The following is a 19286-nucleotide window of genomic DNA, read 5'->3' as shown; positions in this document are numbered from 1 at the left end:
TTATTTTTTAAGAAAACAATAACTGAAGTGACACTAGTGTAAGACATGTGTCTTCATTTCCACAATGTGCCCTTGATTCTTCCAATAAAAAGTGATGAGAAGACCTGAATTTAACTTTTTAATAGTATGCGATTAAACAATGTGCGTGCAGGTCTCGGCTGCAGAAGGCCCTGGACTCGTACCAAGAGGAGGACCTGGCTGTGTTGAGGGAGAAGTGGAGCGACGCACTGATGAGGCGGAGACAGTACCTGGATCAGCAGATCAACCGTATCATCAACAAGACTGGTCAGTTCAGCAAGACTGTTCATACATTACGGCATTCATGTATGGAACAATAATTTGAATTCGAGTCTGGCAGAAGGAAATTGCATGAAATGAATACAGTTTTACCTTGATTAATTAATAGTAAATCAGTAATAGTAATATTTAATAGTAATAGTAATCAGTAAATGTAAAGAAAAAAATAGTGGAAAGATTGCGCTCCAAATAGATGTTGTGATAAATATGATAGAAGTCAACCAATCATTTTAGTGGATACAAACTAGCAATTCTCATACTTATACTATATTCCATTTACTTAATTTTTGTCAGTTTTTTTACTTCTACTGCAAGTAAAGTTTTGTAGGCGAGCATCTGGTGGTGTATGAAATTCATGTTTGTTTTATAAAAGTATTATTAACTGAATTCACTTTTCTGCCAAAGTATTTTTAGTAATATTTATTTTTAATTCTATATATTGCCTGGATATTTTTCTTCTTCTTTTTTCTTTTTTTTTCTTAGATGCATTCCTTATATAGGACCAGTTATACTGTATATTATAAAATGCTTTATTAAACCTTTGAACTTTGGTAGCAATCACTGCTGACTAATAATAATATCCTCATCCCTTCAGATGATTGGTCTAGCTGACCATTCTAGATAGTTTTATTATATTCTGTGCTCTGGAAATGCTAGAGAGAAAATGCAATTGCGAGCAGCACTGATTACTCAAACTGAGAGGACAATTTTTAAAGTACTGTGTTTTATCTTTTCAAAACCACAATAAAACCTTTAGAATATGTTTTTTCATTGTGTAAGAAGCTCAGGATTAAAAAAAATGTTATATCTCTGGTTTAATATATTATTGTCAGAATCATCATCTCAGTAAAACAAAGTTAAAGGATCTTGGCAGTTTCTAATGTTTGGAATGTTATAGAAGTTTATTGATTCATTTTGAAGTTCAGGTAAATAGGTTGACACAGAGCTACAATTACAAATTTAATATCACACTGAAGTGATATTCTCTTGATAGCCTTTCTACATGTTATAAAAATGTGAACAGAAGTATTGTGATTGAATATACAATAAACTACTGAGTACAATTCCAGTAGCCACAGCTAGCAAGTTATGCCTGATGAAGATTGATGGGCGATTGTTGCAGATAAGACAGAAAGTGACCAGGAGCGTGAGCAGAGTCTAGTAGACCAGTGGGTGAGTCTGACGGAGGAAAGGAATGCCGTGCTGGTGCCGTCCCCTGGCTCAGGGATACCAGGAGCCCCGGCAGACTGGCAGCCTCCACCCGGCATGGAGCCCCACATTCCTGTTCTCTTCCTAGACCTCAACAGTGAGTAGATAACCACTCACTCTCTTGCACTATTATATCTGTTCATTGGCTTCATCCCTGGTTGATGTTGCAATGATTATGTTTAAGTAGAGTCATTTAGTAAGTCTGAATTGCCAAAGAGAAACATTCAAGTGTGGGTAGTGAATATTTCATAACGTTGCTATGGTAGGAAGGGTTGATTCAATTGAATTTTGAGCATAGCTCCAGTTCACCTTCCTTTTATTGCAGCGTCGGGTATCTGACACCGTCTCAGACTTGACTCCTGGAATCTGGAGTCATGTTCGTCTGAAGAGATCCAAAGAAATTTGACGACGAAAAAGCTCAAGACAACAAAATTTACATCATTTTGACATCAGAGAAACCTATATATAGGTGAAGTAGTAGTCTCATTGTTTCATCAGGTATACAATTGAGTGCACTAAAATGTGATAGACACGATATCGTAGGAAGAGTTAATTCAACTGGAGCTAAAATCAAAATTCAATTTTGTTCAGTCAGTTTTTTTATTAATAATACCTAAAAATGAAACAGATTGATATCTGTTAAGTATTGGAATAGTTTAGAACTTTTAGTCCAATCTGACTCATTGTGTGTTTCAGCTGATGATCTGTCAGGCCAGGGAGGCCAGTGGGCGGACGTGGAACAGCTGCCTGTGGCCGGTCTCAACTCAATCCTTTCCAAGGAGCATGGCAACAAGTTCTACAACCTACCGCTGATCAAGCATCTGGACAAGGACGTGGGCGCAGTGGCCGCCTGGGACTCTTCAGTGCATGATAGCGACTACCTCAACAGGGTTACTGAGAGTGAGTATGACATTATATTAGGTGACAGAAAGATTTCATAAAAATTGTTGATTTTTGATTATTCTGTTTCTTGCATTCACATATGTAAAATAATTTGTGAGAAAATTCTCATGGGAAAACTATATATATTAAATATAAATTGTAAACCTTTAGTATTAACATAGATATTCATGTATTTATCCACTAAAATTTAAGTTTCTGAGTTGGAACACTTTTGAACTTGAGTTTAGTTTCTATTTATAACACAGTTTTAAACTTTATCCCCCATGTTATAAGTAAAGCCTAAGCTGTGCAGTCTGCAGTAAAGAATTGAACTCTCTTAATACTGAATTTATATTTTTAGTTAAATTTCATCATTCCATGATTTCTGCTCTTATATTTCTCAGGGAAAATGATTATTAACTGTTAAATATGATTTCAATGAAAGTATACTTTGTTCAGGTACACATTTGCAATATCTCTCCCTTTTTTAGTTACTAAATCGGGTATAATGTATTAAATGATAGAAGAAATTTTCTCTCGGTTGTATCCTTAACTTTGAGAGAAAAAATGTCTTTCTTACCAGCATCGTCTCAGCATCTAAAAATCAAAAGTTGATTATTAAAGTATATTACACAAGGTAACATGAAGAGCTGCCGGGAGAGAGGAGTTCAATTTCATCTTTCACATGTCTCATTTGTTCTACATACCTCTTTCTTAATGCTCTGTTTGTATGCTCAGGTAACGAGAGGGTGTACCTGATACTCAAGACGACAGTGCGATTGTCTCATCCCGCCCCGATGGACCTGGTGTTGCGCAAGCGCTTGAGCCTCAATATCTACAAGCGCCAGAGCATCACTGACCGCATCCGCAAGCGCATCGCCCGCTCTGACTGCCTCACTCAGAGTGGTGTTACCTACGAAGTTGTCTCTAACATTCCTAAAGTTAGTGCTTACAGTATTTATAAATTTACTAAATGTAACTGTCATGTTTTGAGTTTGTCGTTTTTGTGTGTACTCGTGATTCATGTGACTAAACAAAATTTAACGTCTAGGCTAGTGAAGAACTGGAAGATAGAGAGTCGTTAGCACAGATAGCTGCTTCTGGGGAAGACACTTCACTCAGTGACGGTGAAACATATATTGGTAAGTTATCTGTTTATCTTTTAGTTGTGAGAAATACTAGTTTAAACAAATAGATCATTCATAACTTTCATGAACAAAATTGTTAGGTAGGGAGGGTTATATTGAATGAAATTTATTTAATTTTATTTGAATTGTAACTGAAGAAACTGAATTTGTACCCAGGAGGGTTCACTTCTGGCTGGTTTGTATCTTTTAGTTGAATCCACATTGGGTACAGCAAAAACCGATGTGTCACTTAAATCTGGGCAACCTTATGGATGTCTAGGAGTGAGTGACACATCACTAACTGCAAATGTTGAGATTTTGGGGTGCAAGGGTAATTTAATAGGTCTAGTCTACTGTGAGATATGACTGTTGGAGTTGATGGGGTTTGTTTCCGAAGAGTCAAAGGTTCTTGCATAAGGGTGTGCCAACCCCTGCCGCTTTGATTTGAGAGGGTAGTTCGGAGCTGGCTTCCCCTTCTTCTGAGGAGACATGATTTGAGGTAGTGTCCTAAATACTTCCTTGTGGATCTCGACAGGAGGTGACCCCCTATCCCCAACCTTACCCATCCAGAATATCCTGTCACTCAGATATCAGCGTAAAGGTCCATATTGCAATCCTAGATGCAATTTCTAAGCTTCTTGTACTAAGTGAAAAAACAAACTAAATTTGAGCCTGAATCTGGTGTAAGATACTGCCATCATACAAGTGGGATTAAGGCACGATTGAATGAATAGGTTTTGTATTTCTGCATGGTGTACGTGTTACACCCATGTAATATTCATTTTGAACTACGATTATTTCATGTTTTGAGGTAATGTTCTCACCAATTTTACTGTCAAGCTACCAATGCATGGCAGGAACTGGAATCATAGTTTGTTTGGGGTAAGAGTGCCAGTCAGCGCGGAGGTTTCATAGGTATTTTAACTCTATTCCATAATCTAGCTTTTCTAGTCTTTTGGTGCATCATAGTGATGGATTTTGATCGGGCGGGCCCCTCTGAGCTCTCAACACCTATCTGTGATTGAGTAGAGATGAAGTGGAGAGGGACATGAGAATACCTAACACTATTAGAGAGAGTGATGTGCATCCGACCAGGACGATAACGGGAAGGTAATTAATTGTGAATCTGATGTGGTGCAGCTTCTAAACCAGTCTTCGGGTTATTCGCTTTACAAAATTTATTGGGTGGTCTTTTGTGCTCAGTTCACTATTTCCTAATTTATAGTTTTTATTTGCCATCTTTTATCTCATTATTGCCTACATATTTATTACTAAAATATTATTTTTCCCCCTTCCAAGTATGACTGAAGCCTGCTTAGCTTCCCACTTTTAATTCCATATAATTAGTTGTAATTGATTTAGTAAGGTTTTATGGCAGACACTATTGAATGCCTTTGTCATAGCAAGAAAGGCTTCCACAGTATAATTTCTCTTATCCACATTTTTGTACATTTTTTCAATTAAAGCAATTATGGTAGATTCATTCTTCCTGTAGCCATGTATGCGTTGTGGTTTTCATTCATGTTGCTTGAACTGCTAAAAAATAAAGGAATAATGTGTGATCTTACAGAAAAATATACACGAGGCGTGAGTGCTGTGGAAGGTATCCTGACCCTGGACAGGCTGAGGCAGTCGGTGGCCGTTAAGGAGCTACTACAGAGTCAAGGACAACACCTCACACAATCATCGGCAATGCGCAAGACAGCCAGTGTACCCAATTTCTCACAAGTACGCAGTTTTATTTTCTAACCACACCAGCCAGTTGTTGTGATACAAGAACAAACTAAAAATAAGTACATTCTAACTGTTTGCAGCTGATGAGGTTCGACAGCAGTCTAGAAGGATTGAACTTGGCTGGGATGGGTGTGACACGTTCGGAGAGCGTGACGGACCTAAACGGAGAGACCCGATCACGCAAGAGCTTGCCTGCGCCGCGCGTCGACCCTGACATCATGCAGACACCGCCCAAACAGTTTGGCATCGGTGAGTTCCAACACGTTATCATGTTTCGGAATGACTCATGTTTGAACCTTCTGTGTCAATTGAGCATTTCAACAAAACATTTAAGTTGTTCATTGAATTTGAAAGACTTTTATGATAAATTAAGGAATTGAGATTCATTTCCCACAATTTATTTAATTTAGCTATAAACAAAATTTTTTTAGTTTCAGTAATTATAAAAGATTTTTTATACACCATTATATTAATTGTATACACTCTCTGATAAAAATATTCAATGAATTCATCATCATCATAAAAGTATGAACAAGGTGTCCTTAATTTTCAGTTAATTACTGTAGTTCATCTAGAAATACAACATTTCTAAGTCACAAGAATTAGCAGATAGTTTGTTTTTGATGATGGAAGGTTTATGAAGGTGGCAGGATTTTTTTTATATGAGCTATGATCAGTGATAAGAAAATATTATTAGTATTTCTTTTTTTTACATTTTTGTATCACTGAACGATGGTAAATGTCTAAAAAATTATGTCACATATACAACATTTGTTTACAATAATAAAAGGCTAATCGTTTTACTTTAAAAGTATATTTGAAAGCAAATTATTCACAAATTTTATAAATTTATTTTAAATTGTGTTGAAATGCTCAACGATTTGTTCCAGGATGAACTAACTCCCTTGTTATTAACATCTCATATGCCATTTTGTATTGGTTGCCCTTGTATGCGTTTCTTTATCAGCCCTTTCTTCACAGGGGTGTCTGCTTGAGCAAGAGAGTTTCAAAACATAAATTTGACTAACTAATGGCATATGAAACTCAGTTACAATATTCTTTCTAACTAAATTACTACTAGTAAATGTTCAATTTTCGTCATAAGGTTTGGTGTGACCGTGTTCTTATTTTATATTTCAATGCAGTTACAGATAAAAAGTAATTTTATGTAATCTAATTTACTTTCCAATAGATTTAGTTGAACAAAATTTCAGTAGAACATTTATATTATACTTTTGTTAAATATTTAGTTAGTTAAATAATAATAGAATAGATTATTCATCTCCAGTTATTAACTAGAACTCTATGTATAAATGTTTTAAGTAGAAATAGTAATCCTTACATTGATTTTAACTTTAGATAGACATAGATTAGTATCCCTGCCAGGCACTTCACGATGTCTATTAATGGAAAAATCATCTCAATAAAAACTGAGAATTTTTTGCATCATTACTGGTACATGATTCATGTTTTTTGAAGTTTTTGGCATAGTGTTGTTTGTTTACTGCAAAGTAAATTGGGAGTTTGTTAGATAAACTAAGTGTTTCGTTCCCATTAAAACTGTAAGAATAAGTTCAGGTTTTAGACTTTTTGTCCAATTTAGTAATAATTTGGGAATCTGTAACCTTAAAGTGCAGCTAAATATATTAATTTCTCAGTACCAAATTGAAAAATTCAGGGACTATTCTTAAAGAATTCATGAAAATCAATTTGTAGAAGCAATAATTAAATTTTAGCTTTTAGTTTTTTTAATACCTATTTATTTAGCTGTTGGTTCCCCAGCTAAATATTTGAAATTATTTATGCAGTTATATTTTTTTGAAAATTGTAAAAATCCATTGATGTATATCTGTTAAATTTTAACTGACATGCTGACAAAATTTTCTTTGAGTGAAAACCTTGTTTTTGTTTATGGTGTAATAAGCACACAACTAGTTGAAGGACATATAGAGATATGTAGAGGAGCAGACACCCTTGCTCATGTTTCATGCAAGTTCCAGAACTCCAGGAGCAGCGGCCCTTGCTTTCAGTGTTCCTCTCTAGGTCTCCGTCCTGTCTTCATCATAGCACTGCATTCAAGCCAGTTTGCATTTTGGCCGGCAGCTTTAAGTTTTCCTTCTGTTCTTTTATCTTTGCATTTCTAGTGACCTCAGTCCTTTTTACCGTTCCGTTTCAGTTCTAACACGTTTTAGATGTTAGTCTTTTATATCACATAGATTTTTGCTATTTTTACCTAGGCAATAATCACTTGCATTTTGCTTTTCCTTCTTTTCGTTTTGTGTCATTTTTGGTCGACTATGAAGTTTAAAATTCATATTATTATTCTTAAATTTAAGGAAGAATTTTTTGTTTTGTTCAGTTGTTTTTCTCACATTGTTTGGTTTTGTGTTTCATTGTGGGTGAAAAATATCTGATCTGTTGCTTTCTGTTTTCTTTTTTTCCGTTTTGCGCCAATCCAATCAGGCTCCATTTTGTCAGGTAATAGGCTTTTGTCACATTTTGCATCATACTCGCTGTACCGCATGCTAGCTGCCTGGTAATCTAAGTCCAAACATTGACTATAAACAAGAACCGTAGTTAATACAGCGTACCGTACACTGCCACTATTATATACTGAACTTATTGCTTATTGCACAATGTTGTAATATATTTTGGACTGATCGTGTCAGTTGAATGATAGATTAGTTAATCTCATTGGAATTTAGTGTCAAACTAATTAATTATAATGCAAAACTAGATTTAATTCTTGTATTTGAAAAATTATATTTAAGAATGAAAACAATGGCTCAAATTTAATATTATATTTAGTCTTAGGTATTGTAATGTATGACTCTAAATTCGGATTCTTATTTAATAAGCAGACATTTCAAAATCAGTATTAAAAATGTTGCATTTGACTGTTAAGTTTAAATTTATAATTCATGTTATAGATTCTAACGGGATAAATTATAACATTATTTTGTTTGTGAGAAATGTACACATTAATGGATGGGTTGTACACATGACAATTAATGTTTAGTGGCTTCTGTGAATTGAATAATAAATGTTGAACTAAACAATAAGATAAATTAAGTGCTTGTTTCTTGGTAGTCGTAGCCCTTATGATTTGCTTGGGGACATGGCCTGTGCATGACGCCCTATCCTTGTGATAGTCTCTACTCGTTTCTCTTTCTGTCTTCCAGTCATCTATGTCTCTATCTCTCTCCCCCCTTTCTGTCTATCTGTCTTTCTTACCCCTGTAATTCTGAGGTAAACCATGTGTAACATGTCAACCCAGTTGGAAATTTTGTGAAATGTGTAGATTTGAGTGGGGTGTGCAAATCGAACGTTTGTCGAGATTTATGTCAATCGTTTAGTGAGTTGAAGAAATCAGTATTACGAACGTAATACGTCTTAAACGATCAGTATTAGAAGTGAAACTGGCTGGTACTTGGAGCAACTGGCTTGTTTAAAACGATTATATTTCTAGGTGCAGAGGGTAAGTAGAGGGTGGAGTGCATGGACAGCTGATACTCGAGCCAGTCATTACAAGATGTAACGCGCGTCAACGTGTTGTGACAGATAATCAAGTCTGTGAACCACCCAGTAACGTTACCTTGAATATATCGGAGAGCTGCTTCAAGCAGGCTTTTTAGCTTAGGATATTAATTTGCTGGCTAATTTTGCTAACTAGCCCATAGATTATTCTTTGAAAATCCTCAAAGATGCAATCTAATTAAGTGTAGAAAAATACAAACTGTTCACAAATGTAAAGACTATTATTGTTATTTGATTTTCAATTGAAATAAAAATATACATTTACTATAACCACATTTTTTCATCGATAATTTGTCAAAGAATTCTTTGTAAAATATACCCTAGACTAAAACGAAGACTCAGTATTAAATAGCTTGGTGGCATCATTGGTTTTGTTACAATTATGTAAATTTTGTACTAAAGATGTGACTATCTAGAGTGGGTTTACTGTTTTATACAATACGAGGATTGAAAATAATTCCAATTACTTTGTTACGTAAACAAGGCAATCGCAACGTCAGCCTTATGTAATTTTTTAAATCAACTCATTAAATTTATCTGAAGCACATCAACTATAAATTAGTTATGTATCTGTTCCTAAAGAAATTTTTTTGACTCTGTGCTTTGAAAAATAAACAAAGAATAACAGAAAATAATCATTTCTTATAACATTGATCGAGCAAAGTAATGCACCGAGGATTAATCATCTAAGTTGTATTTGTCACGAACACTTGTAGCCCATAGCAGTAGCGTATATAAAAAATTGTTTACGGGGGGGGGGGGGGATCTGACGCACTGAGTGGTTTAAGAAGCATAAAATTACTTCCAAAATTAGGACCTTGGGAATCTTCAGCTGAAAAATTGTTGAGTTTTAAGACCTCATAAATGGAGAGTAACACAATCTATTGTACTGGGATCAATTTTCATGTTTATCTTTCAAAATTTAGGGGGGGGGGCTTAATACCCCCTTCCTTATATGTGCCCTTGGCCCATAGTAAACAAACTAATATTTGACGAGACCAATCATTGCTTCTGAGATTGAAGTGAGGTTTATTATTAAAACAATAGTACAAGATCACCCGCAGAACTATTTACAATACTAACTAAAGTTGGTGCGGTCACTGTGTGCGCAATTGTAGGTTGTAGTCTGCATTATAAGTGTGGCAAGGCTTGGCGTAAACAAAAATAATGGTTAGAACAAAAAGAGACATGCACAAAAATCCAAACAAGATTAACCAAAAAACATAAAGAAAGGAACTTGAGATACAAGTGTTTATAAACACATAAAATGTATGTGTACCACATTTTATGACTAAATAATTATAATTATTATATTTTTACTGTTAAGTCTACTTCATATTAATGCAAAGAGATAAACTGATAAAAAGGTTTTTTTAACAAGTAAAATTAATTATTTTAGGTACCTTAAATTAATTGTGTAATTCAATTAATCCCTTGACTGCTGGTCAATTTGTGATCTGCCAGTGTTAGTAAACATAACTACAAAGTTTTGTATACTCCAGTAAAGAAATCAACACTTTAGCAATCTATATCATTGGGTGGACATGCAACAGAAAACAACATTATCTGTATTATTTAATTTCAATGTCAAATTAGTTTCATTGAATATATAAGCTCAATATTTTGAAATAATTAGCTAGAGAAGATAAAAAATTCCTTTCAATTTTGTATGTAAATTTTATGATTGATAAGACTTGTGTATAAGGATATTTATATTATTAATAAAACTTTCAACAATGAATACTGAAAATCTCTATTTTGTAATTGTAAAATTTTGAGAGTTGGTTTTTGTTTGAAAACAAAAGAACAGTTTGTAGTACACAAGCCTAGTTGCCTGAGCCGTAACGTATTGTGCTCAGCAGAGTAGAGTTGGTGATTTGCATACCCCATGTTGCACGAGTGTACTCGGTGGTTGGTTGTCCACCAGTGTTGCCAATATTGTAAGTTTATTGTCAGTAAAACTGATACAATATGAACTAATGGTCTACAGACGACAATACTGTACAATATACGTAGTTAACACAATATGATTTCATTAGTTTAAGTTGACTTATGTTTAAGTTGTTGGGTCTTGTAATTCTTTGATGCTATTTAAGAATTGGATATACTTTCATCGAATGGAAAGTCTATTAAACTAATTTTGAGTTGAGGTAGTTAATAACTTTAAAAATTACTTAAACGCATGCTCCTTGCATACGCTGTACCCTCCGGTTATCACGAAAACCACTTAATCATTTCTATTGCACTTTAGTTAATGAAATTTATTAAAAAATTAATGTTTTATAGCTATATTATTCAAACAACCTGTTAACTGAGCGATTTTAGTTTTTGTGGTTTAATTACAAATAGAGAAATGGTACTGATTACTGAGTATGCGATAAACACAGTGCTGAACGTACAAATATAAACAAGCAAATAAAGCAAGGGTTGACTTGTTCAGCAGACTGGAGTTTCCTCTGGTGAAACCATTGTATTTATCTAAGGTTGGAGCTTTTCTCCTGTAATATATGACGTGTCAAGAACATTAAAATATGCTGAAGCTACGTGTAATAGAAATATGTAGTGTCTAAAATTTCAGTAACAATAATTAACTCTTAAAATATTTTTACTTTTGTTAAGAGTGATACTGGGGTTATTGTAGGAATGAAAAAATGAACCGAACTTTATACAAGCAAGCTGTATTGAGTGTTTTGGTAAGGAATGAAACAAATTTTTTGAAACTATTTTATTGTTTTATCTAATCAGGAAAAATATCATTAACCTATGAAGGTTAATAAGTCTCACCTAATTTTAAATCTTAGTTCTGGATATCTCTACAGAGTGATAGTCTTTGAGTATGGAACTTGTGTTGTGGTAGTTCCAATACAACACAATGTTACAACCCGTTCTTGATCTGTAAACAACCTTTTTTTCTCAATGACTGACAGTGTCTGGAATACTATTTGAAGTCTTGTATTACGAGGCATGGTTTTTAAGCAAGTACCGTTTTGAAATCCTACTGCTGCAGCACTACAGTCAATTGGTGCAGAAAGTTAATGATAAAACGAAAATGAACACAAATTCTTCATTTTCAGAAGAGTTTCCTTAACCCTCCATCTGTTAGACAACTAGTGACTTGTCAATTTTGCAGTCATCTCTTTAATCAAACTTTTGATATCGAATATAAGACTTAAGTAGGACAAATATTATATCAAATTAATTGGTATGATTAATTTGATGTATAGTTTATTGGATAATAATGTGTAATAAATATGCATTAAAATTATACAAATGTTGGTTTGCCATGTCTGCTCGTACACTTCCAGAAAACACGAAAAAAAACAGAATTTTTTCTCATATTTTTTTGCAGGAAATTTCGTTTAGGAATGAGTTTGGCTACATCGCTGTGTTCAGAATTTCTTTCTCAACAAGATCATCTGCTTCAAACAAATTCATTGCTATATGTTGTGAAGAAATACCTCAGATGCAACCATTGTTTGCGACATTTCGTTAATATTAGATAACTACTTTCACTAGTCACTGGTGTTTTGTTGTTTCTCATAATATTATTAGAGTTATGTTAGTATCAAACAACATCAAACTTTTTCTTGTGAAATTTGCCATGAAGTGGTGGTATAGATATCTTCAAGGAATAAGTAAATTATAAGTGTGTTTTTATGAGCAAACTTTATAATTTTGATTATGTAATAAATTTCTAGACCTTATGTAAAATATAAATAATGTTTATTAACTGTTTATTTATTTTGCACATGTATATTTTTTTTTTTTTTTTTTTTTTTTTTTTTTTTTTTTTTTTTTTTTTTTTTTTTTTTTTTGTAGAAATTGTATTAGATGAAACTGTATTTTATTTGACTTTGTCTATTGCCATGTGCTTAACGACAATAAAATTCTTGATTCTTGATTCTTGAGGGGACTATGATCACCAAGTGATGCAACCAGCATTGCTCATTGTGTATTCTAAACTTGTATTTGTGAATTCAAACCTTTTATATGTATAAACTATACCGTGAACTATGGCTTTATTTGTGATTTATTTATTGGACAATAATTTAATGACATTCATTGTAGGCTAAAATTGTGATAATAAAAATTGTAATACCTAGGCCTACGTCTAGATTTAACAATACTTTTTAATTTTATTATTTTTATTTATTGAACACTATGAGTGACCTAGTAAATAAGTCAGACGAAATTAGAAAAAATATGATCATACAATGAGTTTTACAATTTACTTCATATGAAATATTTTCTGATAGTATATTGTGTGTTCTTTACAACTTTTATTTCTTGAAAAATAACCTTTTGCGACAAACATTTTTACATATAACCTATAAAAACAAAATAAAAATGTATTTCCATTTTCAGAAATGTTATGCTCTACAACATAAGTTTCAATTATGACAAGCATACAGAAAATATTTTAAAATTTTATAATGTGAGTGTCAATGTCATAAATATAAATTATTTTGGAAAAGTGGAATTTTTTATGTTTTGCATAAAAACCTTTTTTTGTTTAGCACATTTGGTATATTTTGAGAAGTAATAAAACAAATTGTTTCTATTTTTATAAGGTTTTACATTTGGATATTTTTGTTTTACTTTTAGTTTTTTTTTCACTTATAGTGAAAAACTAAAACCTAAATTGAAATCTAACTGCAATTAATAAAAATAATTTGGATTAATAAAAATTATTCTAATGTTTCTGGTGTCACACTGACTAATAAAATATATAATAGTGTATATTTCAGTAATAAGCATTCTCCATAGGTTTGAATGAAAATGTGCACATTATGAAAATAGTGTCTGTCATTATAGGAATTTCAACTGCCAGATCCAGGGTTAAATTTCAAAAATTGTTTTTAATAATAATTTTATCGAGAAACTTTTTCTTGAATGACAATGTCCGTAAAAATGCAACAAAATGAAGTCATGATCTCATTACAGCATTTTGCATTTGATAATCCACTTGACAGCCCCAATTTAGCACCTATTAGTTTTTCATCAGAAGAAGCATTTTGAAGCTGCACTGACGACAATAGTTTTTAAATGATCGCGTACATTCTCTGTAAAATTGGGTGGCAACCTTCTATGACGACAGTTTGCAAAAAGTTGTTTTTAAACATGATAAGTGCTTTAATATTGATGGCAATTATGTAAAAAATAGATAACATTATGGGCTTTCATATCAAAATAAAATTGTTACAACCAGTCTACTTATAACAAACAAAGTAAACAAACAACAAAGTACATATGTTTTTTTATATATCAAAACAGTGCTTACTTTTAAAAAACATGCCTTACAATCTTACATTCTGTCATGGTCAGAACAGTTTTTTGTTCGGATCATAAAATAAGTGCAGGGTTATCTTTGGTCTATATAGTTAAATTTAAAAAAATATATTACTGTAATAATAATTTTTAAGAAATAAAAAAAATCACAACTTTATCATATATTTTTTTTTTTTAAGGAGAGGCCGATCCCCTTTTAAGCCTTATTCTGTCCGTCCTCATGGGCCACTGGCCTGTGCGAGGATCTTATCAAACAGAATAAAGGGGAGAGTCGATACATTACGAGGTTGATTGTACTGATAAAAAGTGCAACGGTCACAGACAGACAGGATTTGAATCTGCGCTATCTCTAACTCAGACCCAAAGTCCAATGACTTAGACCGCTCGGCCATCGGCACTCCCAAATTATATATATATATATATATATATATATATGATATATGATCATGTATTATATTATTATATATGATTTTCATTGCATCCTGTGAAATAGTTGTTTGGTCTTAAACATAAAATTTAGGAACGTACCATCCTTTAAACTAATTAAAAATAAGTTCCTACAAGGCATAAAAAAGAATTCCATGTAAAATTGTTAAGAAATCATAATTATTCATATATTATATATTATAGGGAATTTTTATTCTAGTATTCGGGATAGTTGTAAAACTGACTGATATTTCACAGCATACAGTGTTGAAATCACACAACCAAACCATATAAAAACGGGTTTTTATGAGTTATTTGATGAAAAACATTAGAAAAATATAACATATATAGTATTTTTGAAATCAATAAAAAATTTAATTTCTTATGTATAAGTAAAAAATGAGTAATTGCATTTAAAAAATAGAAGAAATTTCATCTATAAAACGTTTCAATATACATATTAATAAGATAAGATAGCTGTGGCAGTTTGAAAGTTTTGGTCAAAAACAGTTTTTTTTTTAATGCAGGGAGTAAACGACGCAGCCAATAATCAACTTGATCACATTAATTTGTTGGACTTGTTACTTCGCACAACTTTATCCATTTAATCTTTGCTATATCTCTTATAGTTTCCAAGACTCCTTCAGTGTGCATACAATTTGGAACACAATGTTTATATGTCAGTTTTGTTGTTATTTTTATTCCCAAACAAATTAAGATTACCTTATAACACACATAGCTGAGTAATAAATGATTATTGTAGAGGAATACAGGTTAATAATATTCTCGTAGGTTTGAGCTTTGGTTTTGTTTTCGTGTTGTAGAATATGGCCACAAATAACTTCAGACAGTATACATAAGGATTTGTGTAGCTACTTTCTGTGTTAAACACATAGTTTTGTTTTGTTTGGCTGTAAAAATGTAACTCCCACTAGAAAATTTGTAGTGTGCTAAACAAATCTAATATCTTGCTAGTTAGATGTTCAAGTAATTATATTGTACTCGAAAATTATGTAAACTAATTAAAATGTTTAATATACAATTCTTATAGTGTAATTTTCTTCATTTGTTCTTTTCCCAAGAGTTAAAAAAAAACAAACTCAGTACGTATATTTACCTGTATAGTTTGATAGTATATAGGTTGGGAAACATGTTATAATGTAATTTCATCTTGATTGTATCACTTTCTGACCAAATATAACACTATTTCACAAACAATGCACAAACAATGGTAGCTCAGTCATGGTAAACTTGTCAATCCACAAATACACCAACTAGCACTCACTAAGAGAAAATTTTGCATGATGATCCGAGCACTGACAGTACAAGTAATGTGCAAGAACCAAAGTAATTTCTTAAGTAACATTTTAGACTTGTATGGTTTGTATTTAAAACAGTATACATTTGACGTAAATTTGGTTTGATTCAGTAATTTGGCATTATAAGTATGAAATGGTTTAAAACAAACAGTTACTGCCCAATAGACATCTGCATGTTATTCTTCATTAAATTGGAATTTTAAGTAAAGTGTTATTTTAAACGTGATAAAATATTTTTTTTTAAATAAAATCAATGTTAAATTATTATTTTAGTTTATACATCATTAATATTAATCCTTACATGGTCAGCTCTCCTGACGAGTGCCTACTCAGGGTATTCTTGCAAATCACTCCTGAGTAAAATTATTATTGGTATAAATTATTTAATAAAATACTCTTAAGCCGAATGACAAAAATAATATTTCCAAACATATTAAATTTAGTTTTGTATAAATTCATTAAATTGTAATAACTGTACCTGTTTCACTAGTGTTCACAAAATTATACGAGTTATTTTTATCTTAAAGAACAAAAATAAAATATTATAGTTCAATCAATAATTAATAACTAAATTAGTTGAGTTAGATGACCCACTTTAAAAATTAAACTAATTAAAAAAAAAACTTGACAGTGTTAATCATTTTAAACTTTTGTGTTATGTAGTTTTTTTTAAATACGTAGTTCATGAATAAGTTGATAAAATATTGGTTATTATGATAACAATTGCATTTTAAAGTTGTATATATAGTTCAGGAGCTGAGCTAATTTTCACACAACTTGGGTTTTTTAAATTGATAGACAAATTTCCCTTCAGAAAGAGATCAGTCGTCAGCCACGCATTTGGTGGAGGCAAAATGGGTGTGTATCAAAAGGGTTAAATATAAAAGAAATATGATTTTTTCCCAGATAATATTTTTTTCGTTTGACACATTTATAGCCAGCTGTCAGACAAGTAAACACATTTTAAATAATTGTCAACAAACCATATACAGATCCTTAAAGTGGAAATTTTTAGGTTCTTTATCTAGTTGTCTGACGATTATATAATTAATATTTATGTGTCTAGACAGTCTGTTTTAAGTGTATAATGAAAGCTGAGGAAAATATAATCAGAGAAAAAAAGTATCGTTTTATATTTTTAACCCTTTTTGATACCCATCAATTTTTGACATGTATTAAAATTAGCATAGCTTACAATTCATTTCTTTGTTAGTAAAAATTTCTCAATTACAAGAAGAACCAGGGTGTGTGCTTATGCAATAACAATTGGCTCTCTGCCCATAGGCTGGTAGAGATAATTGGAAGAGATGATCAGCTATGTTATGTATACTGTGGTTCTCCATCTTCACCAATGTAGTGTTTACATTGCTGGTATCCCATATTAGAATTTAATTTCTTCAATTTTCAATGTGATTTTGAGATTATGTGAGTCCTAATACAAACAGAGAGAAATGTTTTTGGTGTTAAATCCTCCGACCAATGCTAACACTGTAAGGGAAAGCTGGTAGCTTGGGCTTGCTCTGTCTTTTGTCTCACATTCTGGCTTGTATTTCAGCGAGGCCTACCTTCCTCAACCTCAACATCAACCTCAACTCCTTGCGGCTACAGCCCGGCTCTAAACGTATGTTCTTCTTCTCTTTGCTGTTTCTTTCCCCTCTACGGCATGTCAATTAATCTTTGGTTGTGGTTTGTTTATTCTTGATTTTGATTCTGATTTCACGTAAATAAGGTAAATGATTGATTTATGATTTTTTTCAGGGTTCCCTTATTGTTTCTGTTTTCATTCATTTTGATTTCTCTTTCTTTTATGTGTTGTGGATTCCTTTGATTTTATAATAAGTGATTTTTGTTTATGTTTTATTTCTCTCCAATTACAATTAACAAGAGTTATTACTTTTAATTGGTTTAGAATTTAATCGGTTTAAATTTTAAGTAATAGGATACTTTAATTTGTGTAATAATAATCATATATTTAATTAATACATTGTTTAATCGTAAAATTAATTAAGTAATACAATCTTAAAATCTTACAAAAACTGAATGTACAAGGGTTATTTGGAAAGCAAGGTCCGAATCGCTGTAGCCATCAAACATGACAAGAATACTGAAATGCATATTCTTTGACTTCCGTCAAGTCCTGACTGTCAAACAAAGCTATTTGCATTGGTATTACTGCAGTGTGCTGTTTACAGTGTTTGTTATAAATGTTGAAAACAATTAGTCAACCTTTTGACTGTGAAATTTGCCGAGTGATTTGGTTTTTAACAGCAAGAAACATAAACTACTGTTGCATCCTGGACCTCTTAATCTACCCTTTGCTCCCAACAACAGTGGCTTACCTGACGCTAAGGCAATCAATCGGCAGATGAGTGAAGTGTGATGGCAAATTGCATAAGTAGATGAGAGCGTAATAGATCAGAGGGGAAAATGTCGAAGATGAGCTACAATGAGGCTGGCGTAGATCACCATATATGGCCATAGATGAGGCTTATCCTTATTAATCACAGAAAATTTGGTAAATGCTTAGAGTGAAAATTTGTGAAGATCAGGTATTCATAATTTGAACTGGAAATTTCAAAATGCGACTAGAAAATTGACAGTACAAAATTGTCTCTGAAGATATGCAATTTTAATAATTATGCTTAAGTTGGGTTGCTGACTTGGTTGCCTTCTTATAGACAAAATGAAAGAATCCTATTGTTTTGGTCTGATATCATAACGAAGTTGATACAATTTTAAAGAACATTAGTGCATTAGTGCAGCGGAGAAGTCAGGTTTCTAATATCACCTCTCTGGATTAAATACCAGTTAATGGAATAGTGTCATGATATCACCTGTCACCATAGTCAAGGCCAAGCAGACAATCCCAACATGCAGGGTTATATCATATTTTGGTATAAACACGAATTCTTATTTGTCAAGTTCTTATGAGAGTTAAAGTGATAAATGCAGACATTCACTCCACTACCCTCCCCCTTCCATATCTTTGACATGCAATACAGAATAAATGATATGACTTTCTGGCATTGGGATTTTTGTTGCTCGATCAGCAACTATACACTCTAGACTTAGCACAGAGCTATTTTCACTTGCTACCGAAGGAATGTCTTGGCAGCAATACCTCGCCACAGGTGACTATAAAAATAAGTGGAAAGGTGGTTAATCTAATCTGTCTTATACTTCTATAAATCACACATAAACTTGTAGAACATTTAAACTATAATGGAAAACAAATAAAAGTAATTAAATGATAAAGTATTTTTTTAAATCACTGAACATTTATTTTTAATAAGGAAATCAGGCCTTCTTTTCAAATAACCCTCATAATATTTATTAATGCTTTCTTTTTATAGTGTTTAAATGTTGTTATACTATAATATAGATAATTTAAACTCACAATGCTTTAGAGTTCTTAATTTAGTTTAATCTGTTTGTGATTAGTTAATCACTTATCTTGAATATCTAT

The 19286-nt window shown here is 32.3% G+C and overlaps 1 protein-coding gene across 3 annotated transcripts in view; it reads left to right on the top strand.

The window, feature by feature from the left end:
- LOC124362020 (kinesin-like protein KIF13A) overlaps nt 1-19286 on the top strand; it is a 224653-nt gene that overhangs the window by 193062 nt on the left and 12305 nt on the right. The window contains exons 22-30 of one of the 3 annotated variants that reach the window (XM_046816161.1): nt 152-285; nt 1421-1603; nt 2203-2406; nt 3127-3329; nt 3440-3530; nt 5086-5243; nt 5330-5498; nt 7713-7727; nt 17376-17441. In XM_046816161.1, coding sequence (XP_046672117.1) covers nt 152-285; nt 1421-1603; nt 2203-2406; nt 3127-3329; nt 3440-3530; nt 5086-5243; nt 5330-5498; nt 7713-7727; nt 17376-17441 — 1223 coding nt within the window. The remainder of the gene's footprint in view (nt 1-151; nt 286-1420; nt 1604-2202; nt 2407-3126; nt 3330-3439; nt 3531-5085; nt 5244-5329; nt 5499-7712; nt 7728-17375; nt 17442-19286) is intronic. The other 2 variants (XM_046816162.1, XM_046816163.1) reach the window with 2 other exon arrangements.

Source organism: Homalodisca vitripennis, chromosome 5 (genome assembly GCF_021130785.1).
Source record: "Homalodisca vitripennis isolate AUS2020 chromosome 5, UT_GWSS_2.1, whole genome shotgun sequence".
Classification (NCBI taxonomy): Eukaryota; Metazoa; Arthropoda; class Insecta; order Hemiptera; family Cicadellidae; genus Homalodisca; species Homalodisca vitripennis.
This window is presented reverse-complemented; position numbering and strand designations above follow the sequence as displayed.